Source organism: Coffea arabica, chromosome 9e, assembly GCF_036785885.1.
Source record: "Coffea arabica cultivar ET-39 chromosome 9e, Coffea Arabica ET-39 HiFi, whole genome shotgun sequence".
Classification (NCBI taxonomy): Eukaryota; Viridiplantae; Streptophyta; class Magnoliopsida; order Gentianales; family Rubiaceae; genus Coffea; species Coffea arabica.
This window is the reverse complement of record NC_092327.1, coordinates 6,105,778-6,128,897: the sequence shown is the minus strand read 5'-3', so window position 1 is coordinate 6,128,897 and position 23,120 is coordinate 6,105,778. Positions and strand designations below refer to the sequence as shown.

Below are 23,120 nucleotides of genomic sequence, written 5' to 3'. Positions count from 1 at the left end.
CTAGCCAATCTCCCGACACTTTTTGATTCAAGAGGCCCAAATCCCATCATTGCTCATCCTTTTAATTTTTATAATCGTCTATGTTGGGTGTTTTTATTTTTATTTGCTGCATATTGAAGTTGGACTTAGTGTGTGATTGGTTCTACATATGATAAGATTGTGTTATGGGTTTTGCTATTTTAATGTTGGCGTGGATTTATGAGGTGTACCTTCAATTTTTTGCATAGGTTACTGATGGGTTTCTAGTAGGGCTGCAAATGAGTCGAGTCGAGTCGAGTTTTGGCCTAATCGAGCCGAGTCTCGATATAATTTCATTGAACTCGAACTCGAGCTCGAGCTCGACGAGCTGACAATTTCAAGCTCGAGCTCGAGCTCGAAAAAATAAAAAATAATTATTTTATTTTTTAAAAAATAAATAAAATAATATTTTTTTAACAAATAATAAAAATATTAAGGATATATATGTAATTTTACTATTAAAATTAAAAAATATATATACTTAAAATAAAAAATATAAAAATATATATATACTTAAAATAAAAAAAATATATATATATATATTTATATATATATATATATACTCGAGCTCGCAAGCCGGCTCGCGAGCTAACGAACTTAATATTTTGAGCTCGAGTGGCTCGATTCGTTTGCAGCCCTAGTTTCTAGCCTTGATGCAAAGTTTTTATTTTGCTCTAGTTTTATTTAATCTAGTCTTGACTTTTTCTTCTTCTATTATGGTGGTTCAATGGTAGGTATTTTGGTGCAACGATATTGGCAAGAGGTGTAAGATTGTTCATGGTTGAATAAAAAAAAAGGACAAAAAATAAGATGAAATGGATTACTGAAATGGGTATTCTAGGTAACACATTATTTGTGGGGTTATTGTTTTCCTTTCAATAAAAAATTACTTGTCACATTCATTTAATTGGAGCAATATGCTGAAAATTCATAGTATAAGACAGTAAAGTGCTAAAATTGATAGTGTAGGGGACAAGTTGCTAATTGAACATAGTTCAAGGGCACGGGAGGTGTATATATAGGTTATTAATTTATAGAGGTTCCAAAGTTTTAATTTATAGTGATTTTACTCTATACTTAAATTATCTGCTAGGTTCAAAATTTAGTGACCTATGGAGCGCTCTTAGAAAACCTCTTTGCAAGTAGTTAGAGGGGTTCAAATCTTAGACTTAGTAGTTGACAATGGGCATGATATCGGCAATCAGGTTAAAATATTATTGAGGAAATAGTTATTTGGACTTCTTATACGTCACAATGCTAATGTATTTGTAAGTCTAATTTCTATATCTTTTTATTTTTTTGACCAGTACAGTAGGGTTATGTGACATTGTGTATCTAATATACTGCCTTTTTTCTTATAAGTATATGATTCAATAGAATTATGATTAAATACTAATTTTGTTGCATCAGTGTAAATGGGTCAGTCAAAGTGCAAATAGAACCATTAACAGGCCCATGTACACCCCTACCTATCACTACTGTATAAAAATTCATTTTCTAGCTTCTTGAGCAGTCCAACTAATACATTCCTTAAAATGACAGTATGAATGTATCATGCAAGCCATCAACGGTTACATGGGAAAGCATCCCACAAAAACTTTAGCAGGGCAAGAACTACTAAGCTACTGCATATTTCCAGAACGGATGATTATTGGCAGAGTCTCATGGCGAAGAACAGCTTCATTCGACTTTTTATTTCTTTCTGCTGCATTTTACTTTGTCCTTTTTTTTTTTCTAGTTGCAAACAGGAGAGGTTTTTGAATTTAGGATTTCTGAAACAAAACTTCATATATATCTCAACAATGAAAAGCATTTCAGAAGGTCTAGTAATGCTTTAGGAAGCCACTGTGGTTCTCAATACGTCTGAATAATGCCTATGATATGGGGAGATATGAAATGAAACATACACCACACATCTCCAATAGGAATGGTTTATCAGTATTGTTAAAGGTGGAACAACACGAATGCAATTTAAGATGAATACAAAATATATGAGATTATGGCTTGATTCTCATTGGTAATGATCATATTGTCTTTCCTTCAGCTGACTATTGATTAATTAGTGCTGAAATTTTCTCTATTTAAACATGAAAAACCATTTGTAGTCCTGCAGAACTTGTTAGCAGGAAAAAAACAAACGACCAAAAGAATTGCTTTCAAGGAAAAGCAGGAGAATAACAAGAATAAAGGAGAAAGGGTCGTGACCCTAAAATTGCATTTTATAAACAAAACCATAAATAAGATAATATGCACAAACAGAAATTTCCAGTTGCTCCACAGACAATTTACAATTGTAAATATCACTATATACGCCAGAATTAAAGACAAGATGTCAATCAATGTTTCAACCATCTCTTTCTCCACTTTTCAGTCCCTCGTTTTCTTCTTTTCTAGGACTTCTTCCACGGAGCAACACGCCCATAGTTCGGCTAGTTGAACATCACCAGGAATTGGTGGCATTTGTCACCCCAATAGTGATAGCTATTAATGCTAGTATCGACTGTGAGGTTTGGAAAAAAAAAAAACACTTCGTGAGATATGGTTATTGCCTGGCCTTTCAAAAACTATGTATGTTTTAAGAAAATTATGGTATGTTTTAAGACAACAAATTAATATGTAAATTCAGAGAAATAAATACTTTGATAAGATTGTAACAAGACTTGAGATGCAGAGAACATGACAAGTTCAAAGATAAAACTTGAGACATTTCCAACAAGACATGGCCCAAATGCATAGCTGATTTGTTAACCAAACAACTGACCTTCACACTCATCCTTATGATCCTCATTTCTATGATTCTAATAATTTTCACTTACTTGTAGGGAACAACATTTGATGTCATATAAATGTAACTCCAATAATACAAAACCTGGCCCTACTATGACTGAGATTGCATGATGTCTCAATGCAATAAAAAGTCGACACACAAATAAATCATATCAAAAGCTCCAGCAGAAAGAGAAGCACCAAAGAGTGTCATGCATTAGTAAGGACAAATAAGACAAAAGTCCAGTCATCTGCAAAACAATCGAACACCAACAAAAATAATTTAAAAAAAAAAGATGATAGGTTCCCCCCCCCCCTTTTTTGGGTAACGGATGCTAAAAGTACACAATTGTTTAGTCAATTTAGAAAACCTATTCAACCTTCTAGTCTTACATGCAGAACAATTAAGATTCTACCCATAAGTTAGCTAATACAAAGAAAAAATGCAAATTTAAATCCATATTCTTAAAGACCATAACAATGTTAGCTTGGTCGGACTATTGTTGTTTAGTATTAGTGGCTCTGAAGGACTAACATATTCAGTAACCAGACAAAATTACACATATAGCATTATATAAATGTAACATAATTACAACGAACTTGAAGATACAAATAAACATTATTTCAGTGGAGGACAAATTGGTACCAAAAAGGAAATCAATCTTAAGAGAGAAAAAAACTTACAGCCAATGTGCAAGCGATTAAACCAGGTTTTTCTCTGTAATCCAATCGAACACACAACAAAAGAAAAGCTCCAATGTACCAGGGAATGGCACCAAAGAAAAAGCCAAAAATGAACCTGGTAAGAAGATATTAAAGCAGAATGAGACATACAGTTGACTAGAAACTTAGAAATACCAATTACTTCAACCAAATACCATTGATGCTACAGTACAATTAAAAACTTAGTAGCACCTTAATCTTTTGTCACGACTCAATGATGGAAATCTAGCTTGGATTTAATGATATCCCATGTCCTAAGGTTCGAAAAACTGCCTATATCTGTTGGCCTAACAATAGGTAAACAAGAATCCCAAAAAATAGTTTTCATAAAAATTCAGTACAAAAGAAGTATGCAGAATATATGCAATGAATAACATCTTTTAAATGATTATATACCTACATAACCCAATAGATTTTTTACGTAGATAAAAAACACAAGAACCTACCCAGAAAGCATTTTATCTCTCATATTTCCTCGTGTGCTTTTAACATTCTTTTTGTTGATTACCATTCTCTTCCAGATAAAACAGGATATAGGGGAAAACTCTTATGCATAGATTTATTTTAGCAATAGATGTTGTCTTTCTTCTTTGACGTTATTTCATGCAGTACATTTCAAGTGTCCATGTCTAAAAACAAAAAGTTTATCCTTCTATCTCCATAACAAGCTAATCCAGTAACCATGCACATTAATTCATTTTCTAAAGGTCTTTCAAGTACATACTTTTTCTAAATGGTGTTAACTGAACATTCAGTGACCAAAATATTAGGTAAGGGGCACGGCTTTAGTAGGGCTTCATTCAGAAAGTTAAAGTACACTTCAAATGCCACTGTCATCTTCTAATACTACTTTGAAAGTTCAAAGCTCGTTTTTCAAAACAAGGAACAAGATATGCCATGAATATGAGGTTGTAATGCAACTATGGTCTTTTTCAGCACTCAAAAACTTGATTTATGTTTGCTGATCTGGACAAGACATTTCACATTAAAATGGTGTCAGTCATATTTCCAATTCACGATAACTCGTGTTGTCATTGATGTGACTGACTCAAAATCTTTTACCTAGGAATAAATGGAATACCATCAAAGTGGTACTCATAAAAATTAGAGAAAGGGGATGGACTAAAGCCTAAGCTAAGTTAGTGTGTGTAAAAAAGATGCTTCCAGTTTCAAAAGATCACTTCTGGAGAAAACCTACATCAGTAAATCAATTCTTATAATAGGCATCTTTAAATGCTTGAAAAGCTCCATAATTTATATCTCGGTTTGCAGAATGTCTACCAATTGAAAATTTTTAACAATAAAAAACACAAAAGTCCTTTTCTAGATATTTAGACCAACCCTTAGGATAGACTACTTAATCATGCAGGACAAATTACCATAAGATGCAAACCCACAGCTAACCAACCATATTCAGACTTTCTAAAAGTACTGGGTTTGATGATACACCATTAGTGAACAGACAGTGGATCTGGACTCAGAATCGAAGCATGTGAATTTAGCGTTCCCTATGCTACTAAAGCTAAATAAGGATATTCTAGAATTTCAAAGCATACCCCCATTACAATATATATAAATGTATACGCTGTCCTCAAAGAATCAGCAACACACATATGGAGGCAAACAAAGAGTCAAAATTGAAACTTACAAGAACCATCCAATTCCAATACCACAGCAAGGCAGCCGATGCTCTCTTATAGGCATCCCTTCGACAACAGCATAACCTATACAAAACAAAATATTAAAAAAACAACAAAAGATACAGACTTTAATATCCAAAGAAATTGCTAAAACGCCAACTAAAGAACTAATCAATTAATCTTTCACTTCTACAATGTTTTTTCATGATGGAAAAAATTGAATATATGAAATGATCCAAAGATCACAGGCTTAATTGGAAGAATTGACAAAAAAACCCTAATAAATAAAGAAATAGGTAAAATTTGCGAGTTTAATTGTATACTAAGAATACCGGGAACGACGCCTTGGTAAGTATGATGATAACAATAAGGAGGAGAAATGGTGATGCCAGGGGGAGGTATGGGTTGAGGGAAACCGAAGACCGGCTGCGACGGCGGAGGTGGAGGAGAAGAAAACGGTTGTTGAGAAGTGTTGACTCCTTGGAAAGTACCATAATGATATTGGCGATCAAAAACCTGCTCGTCGTCTCTCCTGGCGGAGGTGGAGATGGTGATTGAGACAGCTTCGTCCTTCTCTGCTCCTCTGCTCATTTTCGCCATTGAGGATACAGAAGCAACGACGTTTCTGCTTGGTGGCGTTGATGTCGACGGCGATTGGGAGATTCTAGAATGGCCTGAGTTGGCCATGTTTTGTTTCTAAATTTGGGCGGCTTGTACCGTGATTTAGCTTAGCTGTTAAGCTTGTCCTTAGAACGAATAATTGAATTAATGCTTCGTTAAACATATAAAACTCAAAAAAAAAAAAAATTCCTTTTTGTTTGTTAGTTCCACTTGTCATCTTTTACTATATTCAAATTCTCACTTTAATCTCTAAATTATAAAATTATTTTCTTTTAGTCCCTCTAGCTAAAAATTATTCCTTGACTCTACTTAGTCTCTAGAATATAAAATTTACCCTATTTTAGATTTTATTTTAGCACCACAGATTTTATATTTTAGAAACTAAATTATCCTATTCTAAAGTTTTATTAACCGAGGTGAGGTGAGAATTTGAGTATAATTGAAGATATAAACTAACGGTTGATGCTATTTCACATTCGATAAAGATGCAACGCCAGCCCTCGTTTTAAGCACTCATTGACTCTCTTTTTAAAGTTCTTTTCAACTTTCTTTTTCGCAGTACTTGTTTGCTATTGGTTTCTCTCATCAGTATTTAGGTTTAGACGAAAATTACGGTTCGATTGGGCTGGATTCCCAAATAGCTTGACTCATCAACAGCTTCTCGTGGTGTGAAAGAATCTAGGAACAACAAGACATTTTTCTTTTTCTAAAGAAACAAAAAGAAAAGGGACTTTTTTCTATTTTTTTCTTTATTTTTAAGAGAAAGGGACAGTTAGAATGATAGTAGGCCAATAGGCAATAAGTGCACAATGATTTTTTCTTCAAAATGGTACGTGTTTAGTAATGTAATTAAGACATATATACAACTATGAAAAATGATTAAAAAAATTCTCATGAAAATTGTTTTTACATTTTATCAACGAATATGTACCAAATTATTTCACATACAATGAATTCCTACCAGCATACATGATACAACTCCTCAAATGCTTTTCCATAAATTAAATTTTGAAATCATTCAGTCGATTAATGATTTACAATTCATGTGCAATTTTGTACACTTAACATAATAAGAAAAATTTGAGAAGGACTTACCTTTAAGAGGTGTAGATGCAATTATTCAAAATCTTGATCTTTACAATAAAGTCCTCAGAGACCTTCTTATTCCCACAGGATTCCCCACAAATCAATTTCGCAAATAAACCACAGAAACACGCTGCTGGATCATTTCTCTCTTTTGCACACGCACACAATAATCAGGGAGGGGAAGAAATGGGCGAGGACGGAGGAGAGGCGAAAGCCGCGGCGGGGGCGGGGGCGAAGAGGGTGGTGGTAGAATCACTAGGATGGTTGACGGAATCCTCAATTATGCCCAAAAAGCACAGGGCAATTGAGGGCGTTGGAGCGTCGTCGATATTGGAGCTCAAAGCACAACTTTACAAGTCTCAGGAGGAATCCAAGAGGGACCGCCTCTCAAGGGACCCCATATATACTTCCGACCACCACCATCTCGAAGTCCACCGTGCTAAGAAGAAGATCACAGCAGACAATCCTTTTTCGCACAGAAACTCCGGTGTTGAAGCACGCGCTGCCAAGTAAGAGAAAATCAACACTATCACTTTCTTTCTTTTCCTTTGTTGGGGGGGGGGGCGGTTATTTTGGAGAAGCATTAGGGTTTGCGGATTTTTAATAGTTATGGGGTATTTGAGTTTGAGAGATGTGTAATTGGGTAATTTGGAATGGAGGATTTTTATAATTCTTTTGTCTCATCAAGGAACTTGATTAACTTTTTCTATTAATTAGGAGTTTTGTAGGGTTTAAGAACTTGAAACAGCATCTCTGCCCTTGATTTGATAGCTATTCTATCTATTGAATGAAATAGGGATTTTTTGGTCTAAGTTGGGGGCTGCTTATGTTATTGAATTGGAGATATGCAATTTAACGGTGCAATTCTTTGACATAGTTTGATATATACATAAAGGAAGGGAATTTGGAGCTTGGATTTGAGAATCTAATGCTTGGCAATTATAAGAAGATATTTATTGTTTCTTTATTTATGTTGGATAAGCTTATGACAATTCATATGCCCTGAATTCATTAGGAGACAAGTTTTATTGGCATGTGAATTCAAATTTGATCATTTAGAATTTAGGATTCATGAATTTAGAGGAGAGGAATTGCAATGATAGTCTGTTATCCTTTTCAATATTAGAGCATATATGCATTAAAAAATGAAAAACCAGAAAGCGCGCAACTCGGAGATTTCTGTATTGAGTGCATTTTTGTTTCCAATTAATTTCCGTCTGATCTTTTCTGGTAATGGATTTCGCAGACCATGGTGTAGGAACTTCATTTCTGTAAAAATAGTGCTCTATGGTAGTCATTAGCTATCGGTATATAGTGCATTGTAGTCTGTCCTTCATCTTTTTTGTACATTGGCAGTCTGGCCCAACCGCACTACTTTCTTCTCCCTTTTCCCTCCTCTTTAAAGCAGTGCACATAGTTTTATGCTTATGTTTCAGTTGTTATATGCTTGTATATTATAATCACTCCATTTTAAGTGTATGTTTTGTGCGTGTGTATGTGAGACAGAGAGAGAGAGAAGGGGGAAGGGAGAGAGTGAAAGAGAGATCTGGGTTTTAATGTTGCATTTTGGTCACTTCATACTTTTCTCCATAATCATAGATCACCCAATTAAATTGAACAATTTATGTCTTTCTGAATCATCAATAGGGATAAGCTGGAGTTAAAAGCTGTCAATGATGGATCAGCAAGCTATGCAGCATTGGAGAGGAAAGCTGAGTTGTATGAGAAGCTGGTCAGGGGAGAACTTTCTGACGAGGAAGATAAAGAGAAATATTGTGTTGATTTTTTCAGGAAGGGACTTGAGCATGATGAGTTGCAGCAGCCTCAAGGGCATGCATCTTCTAACACGGAATGGCACGATGAAGATGGTGGAGATGATGGTTCTGTGGTTCCCATCATTAGACCTGTTGGACTTGGACAGACTGCTGCCACTGTGGACAGAAGTGAACATAAGCGTTTTGTCATGTAAGTTCAGAAATTCCTAAGCAATTTATCTTCTAAGTTGGAGGAACTGCTAAATGTGTTATATTCACAGCTTAAGTAAATTGAGAAGAAAACTAGATCATTAGATTGCCTGTTGATTGTGGATCCTTCCGTTCTGCAAGCAGTAATCTTTATAGGGGAGTACATGGGATAAACTTTTATCAACATTTTTGAGTTTCATGATTTTTTTTAGCCTAAAGAAACTGAAAATAGAGTCTACTCCAACTCCCCCTTCTGGCTGGTAGTGATGTGTCCAATACTAAAAGTTAAAAGCAGAAAATTTGAAACAAATAATTAATGTTTCTCTTTTTTGCTTGTTGGTGTATAGTTGGTTACTTGGTATGCCAACAATACACACACATCTAATTTAAAGATTAAGGCGTGGTTTCTTCACTTTAGAAAGTTAAAGACCAGCATAAAATGTATTCTTCCGTCAAAGTATTAGAATGAAAAACGGGCCCTACTCTTGGTCCTGTCTGCCAACTTCATTCAGGAAGACAACTGATTCTCTGATGGTTCAACAAGCTTTTGCATGTATGTGTATGTTACTTTTAGGATGCTTGAAATAAAATAAGCATTTTTCCTGAATTACTCAAATTTGCTGATTTTTTAAATTGAGTAGCACTTTGGAGATGCTTTTTCAAATGGTTTTTTATTTTCTTTTCAGTTCTTTAAGGAGAAAGATGTCTTTTCAATTTTCCCACAGCTATTTGCCTACCACTTTTATTTAAATTTTAAACAAATGGATGAAGCCCCATGTATAGGTACTTTTGTTTTAATTGCTGTAACAAGGCTAAATTGTAGTTTTTGTTCACAACTTAAAAAGGATGGAGTAATGATTGAGACCCCAATGATGGAGGCAATTAAACGATCCAGTGGAACGTGTTCTGCGCAATGTTCCTTTTGTCAACACTGGTTGTAATTAATGTCACAATTTATACAGAGGATTTTTAATGTCACAATTCACGATCCTGAGATATTGATCATGTTTGAAGATTAAAATGCATAAAATATGGTTGCTTAAAGGAAATTGCAACAAATATAGAAGCACACACCCATTAAAATTTGGTTGCTTTTAGAACACTGAGGGAGTATAAATTTTATAAGAGCTCGTTGAACTTTTTAACTTATTTTCCTAATGTGTTCACAGAAGAAATTCATGATTGCGTTTCCCCTCTTCTCTGCTTTGTTTGCATGAATATGTATTCATTTTTCTGGAAAGGGTCCTTTAGCCAGGGGAAAAGGGGTTATATTGTTCAATATTGTATTCTGGAGCTTTGAGTAGATGCCTCTTTTTTTTTTCTTTTTTTTTTACCTTGCCTAAGATTTTATATCTTGGAAGGTATTATGGAAGATGGTGCTCTTTAATGCCGAGTTTTATCCTTATTCTGAAAGCAGTTACAAATAATTTGGCAGTAAATCTGGGGAAATGGGGGAAGCCGGGGGGGGGGGGGGTGGTGTGGGGAGGCTCTGTTTTAAAATAGATGCTGTACTTTCACTTTCTTAATAGGATGTTTCAGTTGTAAATTCATTGAAATGCTTTGCTTAGTTATAGTATCTAACTTGTTCCCTAGCTTTTCCTTGAATTTAAACTACCTAGAATAAGGTTTCAGTGTTTGCATTTGGGTTTGTACAACTGCGCTCTTGAGCATGCACTTATAATGTGTGGCATGTTAAATTAGGACATTTGTTTTGGAATGGTCTGTACGGTATTTTGTGAAGTTCTTGGGGAGAGATGTGCGATGCTGAATTAGAAGTTTTGTTATAATGAGGAAAAGCAAAGGAACAAACAGAGAAAAATGAATCAAAATTTAAGATGCTGTAATTTTTTATGTTCCCTGGTGAATGTTATTCGTGAAATAGTATGGCATATATATACAACATATCTTTTTATATTGTCCTTTACTGTTCACATTTTCAGTTATCTGTCAGTGGTTGATTGCAGCCAACGAGGATGATTTGTGTGTGTGTGTGTGTGTGTGTGTGTGTGTGTGGCTGGAGAACCTGGTGGTTGTGTTACTGGAAATGGGTGCTCAAATCTCTTGAATTTGTGTAGTCTGAAAGTTTTTGTTATAATAGCCCATATTGAAGTTCTTGAAAAAGGAAAAAAAGTCCCAGGTGATAAATTGCTAGATGCTAGAGATCCTTGTAAGTGCTACAATTTCATATTGTGGGATATAACTAACCATTATAAATTGAGGATATTCTATAAAATAGCTCTTGCTGTCTCGTTCCAGATGATATATTTGGATATCTTGTTTGTCATAATTATGAACCTTCTTTTTATTATAAATGTCCGACATATTATTACTATATTCCCCATAAACTTCCCACTTCTTTTGTTACTCAGGGAAGTGCATGAAGAAGCAAAACTGGCGAGGGAAAAAGCATCTGATCTCAAAATTAGGAGGCAAGAGCAAGCTGCGGCTCGTCAGGAGAAATTAAAGCGGGCCTATTTAAAAAAGCAGCTTGAAAAATTGAAAGCTTCCTCTAAAGGAGACCAGATTTGACCAACATAGGGTGAAAACTAATTTCATCTGCTTAAAAAAGAATTTTAAACGCGAACTCAATCGCTTGAAAATGGTCTTTTATATTTCATTCCATAACTACATTTCTAGTTATTTAGTGGCATTATGTGAGTTTCAGAATTAACTACTCAAGCAGAATAATTTTGTCTCACTGCTACTCACCATTTACTTGTAGTATATCTACAACTCAATGATCTGAGCTGTTTGGTTTACAGATCTGGAAATTGATCATTACCTGGTGTTAATGAGGGATTGAATGAGACTGAAGTTCATCCAAAGTCAAGTCAGTGTTCCCTTGGTGAAAGCTGGGGCATGAGATCAAGCCTTGAAGACTTGTATTACTATAATCCCAATACCTGATTGCCAGTGAAGGCTATACCTGAGATCGTCCATTTTGTCTATCCATTGTTAAAGCATCAGCAAGTTTATGTATTTAGGTGCTTTCAGTTCCTTTGATCATTCCAATTTGAGGAAACTGGCGAGGAACTTGTTGAAATGGACTGTGCCTGGAAGACCAACTGCATTCATATTTGGCCTGATGACGGATTGAAAACAGATTACCTGTATAGAAAAAATGCAAAAGAAGTTGCGCAACGGATAGTCCTCTGAATGCGAGGAGATGTAATTGTTTTTTATTGGTTTAATGATAATTGATTTCATTGGGATGGTTTTTGGGGATGATAACCAAGGGGTCTTGTCTTGTTGGTTAAAAGTAAGTTGTTTAAACTGAAGCTATTTTTTTGTATTTGATCAGGCTTTTTCTCAAACTGAAGCTGATTATAGAAAAAAGGAGCCATGAGGCGTCGTCGTCAAATGCTTCTGCAATCAAAGAAGTTTACGATTGAAGCAAACTTCCGATTTTGTAAAACAGATTTTCTGAAATCACTTTGTAAAGCGGTTTAAGAAAAGGAAACAGATGTGAATGTAGTCAGGCTCCTAGCGCGAGAGATATGTTATCTGGACCTTATGAAAGGTTCTTTAATTAGCATATACAAGTAGAGAAGTGTTAACTTTGATGATATAGAATGTTCTTTCTAAAATTGTTACATATTACAGGAGTGCGTCATGGCGATCATGATGTATACGTTGCTTAGGATGGCTGTTAGGAAACCACATCTACATTTGAGCTTATTTAAGATGGTTTTGTAATCATTCTTGGTTATCATAGATGTTTATGAATAATAATTCAAGTAAATTGCTTTGTTTTACTTCCAGATTACCTTCAACATCAAAGTACTACATGCTTTTAGTATTGGTTTGTATAATTTTCACTTTTCCACATTTTAAAAGCAACCAGAACTAAGAACAGACAATGGTTTTCTCATAATTGCACAACATTTTGAGAAGATTGGAATAGAGTATGCCAATGCAAGGCAATAAATTATTTCTCTGATCTTCGGTTATGCAGAGGTTATATGCCTTGTTGGATTGTGGGTGATGGTGGACAATTTTGGAGTTCAAAATGTTAGAAGTATTAGGGCATCTCCAACGGTGGTGTAATGTCTGACATTGTAATGGGTTATTACACGGCCACAATGGTGTGGCCGTGTAATACCCATTACACGCATCATGACCCATTACAAAATTAAAGGGCCGGACAAAATTTTGGCCAACAACTTCGATCAGGTTCATTTTTTGCAACGGTAAATTTGCAACGTTAATTATTCAACGGTCAGATTTTAACTCTCTATATAAACATACAACACACTTTTTTTTTTATATCCCACTATTCTACTCTATTATTTCTTTTACTCTCTCACTCATTTAATTCATTTTTTGTGATTATGGATGAAAATTTTAGTAGTTTTACAAATATGTTAAATGCTCCAAATATAGAAAATTCATCATCCTCACAAAATCAAAACCCCCAAATTTTCCAAATTACCCATTTTCTGGTATTCCTACAAATGTGCAAAATTATGCAATTTCCCCTAAATTTATCCACTTCCAATCATCCATCAAATTTCCAAAATCTACCAAATTTTTCATATCCAAATCCCATGTATCCTCCACCTACTTATTTTAATCCAAATATGGGAAATCACTACACATTGGGGTATTATAACTTTGGTATGGCTTGTGGAGGCTTAAATACTCCGTCGGAGATAATGAAGGATTTTGATTTCGCCGGCCAACAAGAAAATGCTGCATCAACGGAATCAATGCCGGACTCTCAATTTCCACCATATTCAACACAACGTGGGGTGGATAACATTACTCTCACCAATAAGTCAATGGAAGAATCTGATTATAAACGCGTTCCATGGAGTGTTGATGATGACAAGATGCTTGCAAGTGCTTGGCTCACAATTTCTAATTGTAGCATTGTGGGTAATTCTCAAAATGATGAGAGTTTTTGGAAACGAGTCACGGACTACTTCAATGAGAATCGGCAATTTGGGCCGCCAAGAAAATATAAAGCTGTGAAGTCACATTGGCATTGGTTGAGTCGAATGGTCAATGAATTCAACCAATACTACAACAAATTGGTTGGAGAACATCATAGCGGATGGAATGATGATCAGATCAAACAACATGCATGAGAGCTTTTTCACCAGAATAAGAATAAGCATTTTGTACATGAACATGTATGGGTGCTGTTGAAAAATGATCCGAAATGGAAAGCAAATACTCCTATGCAGCGTTCTTCAAAAAAGGTAAGGACTAATGAAAGCGGGGCATACACTTCTTCATCTAATGTGGATTCAAGTTTTGACATCGATGACAGTGAAGTACGTGAAGTTCGTCCACTTGGTCAAAAAGCAGCAAAAAAGGGAAAGAGAAAGGGAAAATAAAAAACGAATGAGCAAGATGTGGGTGGAGAACTTAGTCAAATCCGGAGATGTTGAAAGATAACAAAGAAGAAAAATTGCAAGCAATGGAAAACTTAGCAAATAAGTTAGACAATTATAATTTCCGAAGTGATTATGAAATCCTATTGAAGGATACCACAGGCATGTCCAAGCAGCAGCTTAAAATTCATGAGCATTATGTTCCATCCTAAAAGCCAAGTATAATGTTCCTTAGTTTAGTTTTAATTTCATGGTCTGTAATGTAATTTTTTAATTTTCCATTTTGCATTTGAGTGCTTAATAACTTGTTTGCAATATGTACTTATAGTTAATTTTGCATTTTACTATTTTTATTATAATTTTAAAACTAGCCGTTGGAAACTAGCCGTTAGAAATTAGCAGTTAAAAACTAGCCGTTGGAAACTAGCCCTATATATATATATATTAGTGAGACTCCACATATTGAAACCATAAACTCAACACACTCCAAAATGTCTCAATATCCTAATCCCTCTCTTATAGAAGAAGTAAAAAAAATTTTAGCCGATGAAATGGAGGACGACACAGAGGATCAAATTATGATGCTGTTGGAGCAATGGCAAATGCACCACACTACTTCAAGTTCTAATATGCATCCACGTAGTCGAAGATATTATGATCGAGAGCGGGGTGTCGGGCATGTCCGGCTCTTTAATGATTATTTTGCCGACAATCCAGTTTATCCTTCACATATATTCCGCCAACAGTTTCGAATGAGAAGAGAATTATTCCTTCGAATTGTGAAGTCCATTACAAATCATTCTGAGTTTTTTCGAATGAGGATTGATGCAGCAGGCAAAAAGGGACTTTCTCCTCTTCAAAAAATCACGTCAGCTATCCGACTGTTAGCATATGGAGCACCGGCTGATCAGTTGGACGAGTACATAAGGATGGGTGAAACTACTACAATCGAGTGTTTGTCACAATTTTGCCGATGTGTGATTGATATTTATGGGGCACAATACTTGAGAAGGCCTAATGCTAATGACGTTGAACATTTACTTAATTTGCATTCCGAGCGGCATGGCTTCCTTGGCATGCTTGGTAGCATTGACTGCATGCACTGGCAATGGAGGAATTGCCCCATGGCATGGAAAGGTCAATTTGCTCGAGGTGATCAAGGATCTCCCACAATAATGCTAGAAGCAGTAGCATCAGCCGATTTATGGATATGGCATGCATTTTTTGGTGTCGTGGGGTCTAACAATGACATTAATGTGCTCAATCAATCTCCACTATTTAACGACGTATTGCAAGGATACGCTCCTGATGTTCAATTTATGGTAAATGGCACCCAATTCAGTAAAGGCTATTATCTAGCAGATGACATATATCCAGAATGGGCAACATTTGTTAAAAGTTTCTCATCTCCTAGAGACCCAAAGAGGATCAAGTTTAAACAAATGCAGGAGACTGCAAGGAAAGACGTTGAGCGAGCATTTGGAGTGCTCCAATCTCGTTGGGCTATTGTACGTGGTCCTGCTCGATTTTGGCATAGAGCAAAACTCAAAGATATAATGTACACATGCATCATATTGCACAATATGATTGTCAAAGATGAAGGAGATGCAATAAGAAACTGGGATGCTGACGATGACGATCCAACGATTCCTGTGACTCAAGGTTTGGCTGAAAATTTTCAATATTACCTTCAGAGGAACGCGGAATTATGTGATCGAGAAGTACATCATCAACTTCGATCAGACTTAGTTGAGCATATTTGGGAACGATTCGGAGGCAATAACAATGAAAACTAGTATTCATTTTGTTATTTGATTTAAATTATGTAATATTATGTTATGGAGTTCAACTAATTACATTCCGAATTATTAATTAAGTATGGATTATTATGATATCTTCGCATTTGAGGTATCAAATATTTGTTTAATTTTCTGCATAATTATTTTTCAAAAAATAACAATATATTATTTTTGAGAGATAGAAAAGATATATTGTTCAAACTTAAAAATTAATAATATCATTTTTAGAAAATAAAAAATTCAACAGGTAAAAAATTTAATGAAAGTTAATACTTTATTTTTTAAAAATAACAAAATTATTTTTAAAAATTACTTTATTTATTTATGGGATATGAGTTATGCATTATTAAAATAAATATTTGATTTAATTGTGAACCCATGTTATTACACCTTGTGGAGTGTAATCCATTGTGAGTGGAAGTGTAATAAAAGAGAAAAAAATGGAATGCTGACATGACATGTGGATTACACTCTAAAGAGTGTAAACCATTGTGGATGCCCTTAGTAATTTATCACATTTTTAACATTTGGTGTTCAAATAATTGCCATTAAATGCTTCTCTGAAGAAGCATTTATGATTTCCGTGACTGTTGAACTTAATTGTTACAGCGAAAAATGTTTTGGCTGTCTTTTTATTCTCTATTAGAAATGGGATTAGGATTCTATCCTATTCAAATTCAGTTTCATTGCTAAAAGATCCAAATTAAATTTCATCCCAATTCCAAGTCTCCCATTCCGATGAGAAACAAACATGGCATCTGGAGTTTGTGCGCACGCGCACAGAGACGTACAAAATCTAACCATTTACCGTGCAGATTTAGCATGAGAACACTGGTCTGCCTTGCTAACCCACACCTGGAACTGATTACTCATACAAGATTGTCAACTCAGAGATTTTCTTTCTACATTTTTGTGCGAGTTGAAGCGCCATCTGGGCTTAAAGCATTTGTATTATTGTCTCCATGTGGAGTTGTCTAATTTTATGAGCATCTTTTACAGACTGGTCATTTATAATATGAGACAATCATATCGAAGCATCTTTGTTTTGCTTGAATAGAAGTTCAATAGGTGCAATGGTACAGAGACATTTTTGTTATAAATTGCAGTGGAAATGTGCTTCCAACCCGAACAAGTAATTATTCAAAGATTACTTGTATGATTATTCACGATATAATACTAAAAGGGACCATTGTCTCTATATAATAATAGCAATAACAATAATAAAGAGAACAGTGTGTGTACCGCATATAGCTGTAATTGCACCAATTAGACCAGCCTAGACAGAGCCACAGAGGACTCAACTGAGGCATCAAGAGCTTCTGACAACCAAAACACAGAATAGCTGGAAGATTCTTCCTTTTCCACTTACCATTTCCTATAAAAACAGCCCTTTCCATGCCATTTCAATCACACAAAGCCTCTTTACACTACAAATTCTCACTACAGGCATTTCTTTCAGCTCACTCAGCCACTTTATTAAGCATGAAGAGTGGAAAGGCAACCATGGCTGTGACCATTTGCATCATGGTTTTTATGGCTATTGCCACCATTGGAGCAAATGCTGATCACCATGAATTTGGAGCTCCTGCACCATCACCTGGGATGGAGAGTTCCGGGGTTGCTGTATATGCTCCTGTAGTACTGGCAGCCATGGCTTCTTTGGCTGCCTGGCTGCTTTGAGTTTTCCCCTTTCTTTCTGAATATTGTAAAAATGGGAGTCAGATTATCGCATTCTGTTACCAAATCAAACTTTTGATCATTCAGCCTCCCAGGCTTTTCAGCTAGAAGCTGCATTTCAGTGTCCTCAGTTTAATAAGATTACCTTCTTATTAATTGTCTTATTTTATAAAATGTCCAACCTAAACTTGGAAAATGGACCAATATTAAGATTTTTAAGGTACAAGCATCAGAGGAACCATCTTTAGCATGAATTTCTCTGGATGTTCTGAGCAGAAAATGTGACATGTTCAAGGACAGACACGAATAGCCTTCCATGGTTTTTTTTTGTTTTTTTTGTTTTTGTTTTGCTTTCTATCCATTATTATGAGAGGTGAAAGGTAAACCGTAACTTATCCCTGCAAATGCAACACTTCAGAAAGGAAACTAGAGGATAGATACGGGAGCAGTAGAAACTATGGTAACCAAGCCAAAAGTTGAGAAGACTTTAAGCTGATAGATAGGAGAAATATTAGAAAACAGAGACTAGAAAAAGACTGGTAGATGAGTATGAACAGAGTATGTCACTGTGAATGTGGAACAAAGGTCATGAGCTGCATGACTTGCTCATACATCAGACTTTCAAATGCAACTGAATTCACCAGACTTCTCATTATGCCCCTAATGAGTTGATGGTACGAATAGAATGATATATCTACCACAATCAGCATGACATACTATATCATAATTATGGTTAGTCATGGTGGGCATTGGTTAGAAAGGGTTACAACCGGTTTACTTCCATTCTATCCAATATATAGGCCTCCAAGTGAAGCAGGAGAAATCAGTCATCCCAAACGCGTATATTTGTGATTTTTACAACATGAGACCAGATTATATTCATATTATTTGGCGTTAATATCTGGGGTGGTCATTTTTTCAAAAATCTAGGGAAAGCCACATTGATTCTATCCTAATACTCAAGTAGAACTTTTTCTGCTTCTTCTGACTGTAGGCTAACGTAACAAGTTGCCTAACTATAATAATAACTATTCTCCAGAAAAGTACATTCCTCTATGCGTGAATCTTCTAGTGACACGTCATGTCTAGTGCTTCAGGAGCTTGAAACTGAGCATCACATTCATGTATTCAAGTTGCTTTTTGTCCCTCATGCAAAACATATCAACCAGGTACAAAATCTTTCAGCAATTGTTTCAATCAAGGGACCAAGTAACATCAATCACATCAAATAATGTAAAAGTTCATCTTAATGTGGTTCCTTTCCCATGATAAACATTGTAGGTTTATTTCTACAGAACCTAAACTCATATAAGAGCCAAGTTTCTGGAAGGTACATTGATAGATGTTTTTGCAGGGACAAAGGTTACCAGACAAGGAAGCATGCTTAAAATTCTAAATACGTAACAGGATATACACGAATAGGGAACCAAAAATTTGCAAAGAGACAAAAGATTGAAAAGTGAAATAGATTTTCATCTATTCTAAATTCAACCATGTAATCACCGCTGTTTTATGGAACCAAAGAGTTCCTCAAATGTCCGTTTCGCAGCTTCAGCACGAGCAACTATCTCTACAACTTTATAATTAGATTCTGGCTGAAGCAATGCCTCAACAGCAACTTGAGCAACCTGATCTCTGGATATTGAGCCTTCATAAAGTGTGTCCTGTTTACAGGTTCAGGATTATGATTAGTACATGTACAGATTGGCATGATGGAATTGTCTTAAGTTCAATGTCTTACCTCTGGCTCCATTACTATATTTCCTGAAGGTGGATCATTCCTCAACCCACCTGGTCTTATGATTGTGTAGTTGATTCCTGATTTCCTGATGTGTTGCTCTGCCTGAAGCTTTGCTATTAATACAAGTCCCAATGCATTCAGAATTATGTAGGCTGGATTTAATAATTGCCCCATAGCAGCACCATTTACTAAAATTGAACTAATAAGGATAAATCTATCAACCCCACGTTTTCGGCATGCTTCAACAAGGTTTACTGTGCCGAAATTGTCAACCTGCAGAAGTAGATTCATACTTCATCAAAGACCACCACGTAATATATTCCAATGACAGAAAAGATAGGTAGCTAGAAACTAGATATATAACTATATAAGATGTATTGCAACCATAAATTGAATCTACAATGCATCTTCCACATGAAACAAACAAAAAATTTGTGAAATTCCTTCTCAAGTTACTGCTCTCAAGACTGCTACTATTTCCTTTCTTTTTTTTTTTTTCGGTTTCCCTTTAGTCTCCCGGTTTCTTTTTCTGTTTTTTCCCCTGGAAATAAAACCTGTTAACTTGAATTAAAAGTCACATTCTAAGAAATTAGAACATTTTCCGAAGAAAAGTGAATAGTTAGTTGTTTCATTCATCATGGTAGCCAGTAGCAGAAGGAAACTCTCTTAAGACACATAGCTCAAAGTTGAGACAAAGAATCTGTGTACGCCATGAACACGATTCAGCTCTACCTTCCTAACTGCAGTGGTAACTACTCCTTGTAAGGACAAGAATGTTGAAATAGGGAAACAGAACCCTGTCTTAGTCTTAATCACTTCTTTGTAAAGACAAGAAAGTTGAAATCGGGAAACAGAACAGTATTATTCTTGATCAATTCACCAACAACTCCCAGCCCTTACAGTAACTGAAAACTTTAGGTCACAAGTACTTATGAGCAAGATAAAAAGGGCAATTCAATTGGAAAAGGAGAATTTCGCTCTCCTATTTCAAAAGAACCATTCAAGGTAAAACATTAATGAAGAAGGATACTTTAACTATGTCGTCTGGCATGTGATAGATGCTCTATAACCTACTAGTAATCTAAGCTAGTCTCAGAACTGCTTTTGAGTTTCTTCCTTGAGATCTTGGCTCGGCTTAACCTTTATATTCCTATTTGGTACCAGACTCATGATTGACCCACTTCTCTTTGCTTTGTCAGGGTTATCCCTAACTCCAAATGCAAAATTCAGATGCTCACTTGCTAGTCCATTGGGGTCTTGACTCACTTTTACTTTCTCAACTCCCTTGTACTGTTGAGTCCTAAGTATCAAATTATGCTTTTACCTCTTCAATTGCCTCATTTCACTTCGAGTTGGCATCCCCCGCTTCTAGTTTGCCAATGAAAAATGTATGGCTACTGCAACCATTATGAGATATTTCAAACATCCTATATTGTTGGATCAAAGCTCCATAAACTTAATCAGGAGTCAAGGGGACTGTTTGATGTCCTGAGTTCATGTTACACCAAGCACATCCTGCTGGAGTAAGTAATGCACATGCCTTTTTGTTTGCATCCCTCGAATTATTCACTGATATTTTAACTTTCTAACCCCAAAATTTTATAAACAATAATCTGTTGGACCAATATTTCTATAGGACATGTGAAAGATGACGTGATGACTTTTACCAGCAAAAAGTTGAAATTGCATTAAGAGTGATAGCTATAGGCATTAACCTTCCATGGAGCCAATAAATCCCATGAACGTCGAAAGCCCGTTGCACAAATTACTGCATCTGAATCATCACCAATGGCATCAGCTAGTTTTGCTGAACCCTCTGTTACATCTGCATTTATCTGAAAATTAAATGGCCACCAACATCAGAACTGCAGACTGTACAAAACTCAACTTAATGGTATACCGTCTCTCATTTTTTTTCTTATTCCTGCATCTAATGAATTACCTAACTTGTTGATCTTTATAACCAAGAACTCAAGTGATTGTGACTCCATTATGCAACATTGTAGAATAGAGAAAACGCAATAGGCATGCTCCAAATTACTATTGCAACTGTAATGTGTGCCCCATAAACTTGAATCAAGATTGCTCAATCCAAACTTCTGAATGGTAAAGATCCAATTAATGATACGGATAACTTCTAATAGTAAAGGTCTGTGACAGACATGACTGGCTTATCAGGAAACCAAAACCAGGAATATCCAAAACGTAATAATGTTAGAACTGCAAGCCGTTTCACTGAAAATTATTTATAAAATATGAAATTTCCTTCACACTTTCTGAATATTGTTAAGTAGCCAATTGGTTCTTAAAAGACACATCAAACAGTATAACATATGATCTCATGCATATTGTGAGACTGTTTCTGAAAAGAAAAAAAAAATCTTAACAGTGCATACAGATCTCTACTGTAGTAATTTTGTCAAGAAGTACTACGAGATGAGAGCCAGAAGAATCCTCTTCCAATTCCACTTTGTGGTGTATGTAATCAGTTAATTATCTCATTTTGCTTTTTAATCACATTAAAAAAGAGACATACTTGAAAACTACAACAAAAAATAAAGTAGCTTATTGCTCTGCGTTACCTTATTTCACAACTCCAATTCTACAAAACAAAATTAGGCAAAAATTTGTATATGCCAAGAGTACTGAAGCAAACACTCACAAATTGAAGATCAGGGTTCGCAGAAAAGGTTGTTTTGGCCTTATCAATATCCCGGACACCAGCCTTGACAGCAAAACCCCTAGCCAAAAGCTGCTCAGCTATCCTCTTGCCAGTGCTTCCAGTGGCACCAGCAACGAAGATTTTCTTCTTTCCACCCCTGCTGCCCTCCTCGTTCTCTTTCACTTCACTACTACCTTCCATCTATAGCCAAACAAAAATGGAAACTCACTTACCATCCATATTCAGACAAACTTGCAAATGTACATGCTCTTTAAATTGATGACGGAATTTCAATTTTCAGGAACCATTCTTTCCTATATTTTTAAGAATTAATGTCGTATGCGAAAACTTTAATGGGGTGCAAATGCAGATTGAAGAGCATATAGGGAATTATTCATACCAACGATGCTTTGAGGTCGAAGGACCGAGTTCTTCTTCTGCAAGGGGAGAGGAAGATAGCAAAGGTTTTGTTGGTGAAAGGAAAAGCTTGAAAGAGAGAGGTTTTGAGGAGAGTTGTGGCCATTTGTTTAGCAACAACGGTACTAGTAGATTCTATTAGCTTATGGACACCAGTAGATTACCCGCCACATCTTTTCCTAAATTAGCACAGGTACACGTCTCGCCGTAATCAAGGGTGGAGATAACACAATTACTGCACAGTTAGTAGGGGATCAACGGCCTCCACAGTTGCGGAGTTGCCCACACTTGACAACTGCACGTAGGCATTGACAACTCGACGTAAGCATGTCAATACGTAGAATTTGAATTGTATATTTTGATTCAAATCTAATCTCAATTTTTTGATTCAAATCTGGTCTCATTTAATTTAGTTAGATTCATATCTAAACTGAAAATTCAGATTGATCAATGCTTGGTTTTGATGATTAATAAGTCAAAATGATGATTTGAACAATATTTTCAGTGAAAATTTTGCGAGAACAAATATTCAAACATTTGTTCAAAGAAAGGATGAAAAACAAGAAGGAATGAAGATTGTCACTCAACATCGGACACAGTTCGGACACCGGCTAGTAGGATTAGACGTCCGAAGGATGAAGAAAATGTTAACTCTGATGATCGGAGG

General features: G+C 35.6%; 4 protein-coding genes across 5 annotated transcripts; 2 read left to right on the top strand and 2 right to left on the bottom strand.

Annotated features, from left to right (window-relative positions):
* Positions 1-2,202: 2,202 nt before the first annotated feature.
* On the bottom strand, positions 2,203-5,900 carry LOC113709469 (large ribosomal subunit protein eL20z-like). Its single transcript, XM_027232243.2, has 4 exons — positions 5,480-5,900; positions 5,156-5,231; positions 3,469-3,583; positions 2,203-2,518 (listed from the first exon to the last, which is right to left on the bottom strand). Exons 1-4 carry the CDS (start codon positions 5,832-5,834, stop codon positions 2,459-2,461), a joined length of 606 nt encoding a protein of 201 aa, XP_027088044.1. The 5' UTR covers positions 5,835-5,900; the 3' UTR covers positions 2,203-2,458.
* A 1,084-nt stretch (positions 5,901-6,984) lies between these two features.
* LOC113710586 (uncharacterized protein At4g18257) lies at positions 6,985-12,405 on the top strand. Of its 2 annotated transcripts, XM_072066084.1 has the most exons (5): positions 6,987-7,363; positions 8,502-8,819; positions 11,188-11,357; positions 11,581-11,986; positions 12,120-12,405. In XM_072066084.1, the coding sequence occupies exons 1-3, from the start codon at positions 7,041-7,043 to the stop codon at positions 11,345-11,347; spliced, it is 801 nt and encodes a 266-aa protein (XP_071922185.1). In that variant the 5' UTR covers positions 6,987-7,040; the 3' UTR covers positions 11,348-11,357; positions 11,581-11,986; positions 12,120-12,405. The 2 variants fall into 2 exon arrangements, with proteins under 2 accessions (XP_071922186.1, XP_071922185.1); XM_072066085.1 differs by lacking the exons at positions 11,188-11,357; positions 12,120-12,405 and having other exon boundaries at positions 6,985-7,363; positions 11,581-11,816.
* Positions 12,406-14,638: 2,233 nt separating this feature from the next.
* Positions 14,639-16,040, top strand: LOC113709746 (protein ALP1-like). Its single transcript, XM_027232593.2, has one exon. The coding sequence runs from the start codon at positions 14,649-14,651 to the stop codon at positions 15,951-15,953; it is 1,305 nt and encodes a 434-aa protein (XP_027088394.1). The 5' UTR covers positions 14,639-14,648; the 3' UTR covers positions 15,954-16,040.
* Positions 16,041-18,862: 2,822 nt separating this feature from the next.
* Positions 18,863-22,593, bottom strand: LOC113709685 (uncharacterized protein At2g34460, chloroplastic). The gene is made up of 5 exons (XM_027232523.2): positions 22,437-22,593; positions 22,037-22,237; positions 21,090-21,209; positions 19,375-19,647; positions 18,863-19,297 (listed from the first exon to the last, which is right to left on the bottom strand). Exons 1-5 carry the CDS (start codon positions 22,557-22,559, stop codon positions 19,133-19,135), a joined length of 882 nt encoding a protein of 293 aa, XP_027088324.1. The 5' UTR covers positions 22,560-22,593; the 3' UTR covers positions 18,863-19,132.
* Positions 22,594-23,120: the final 527 nt, after the last annotated feature.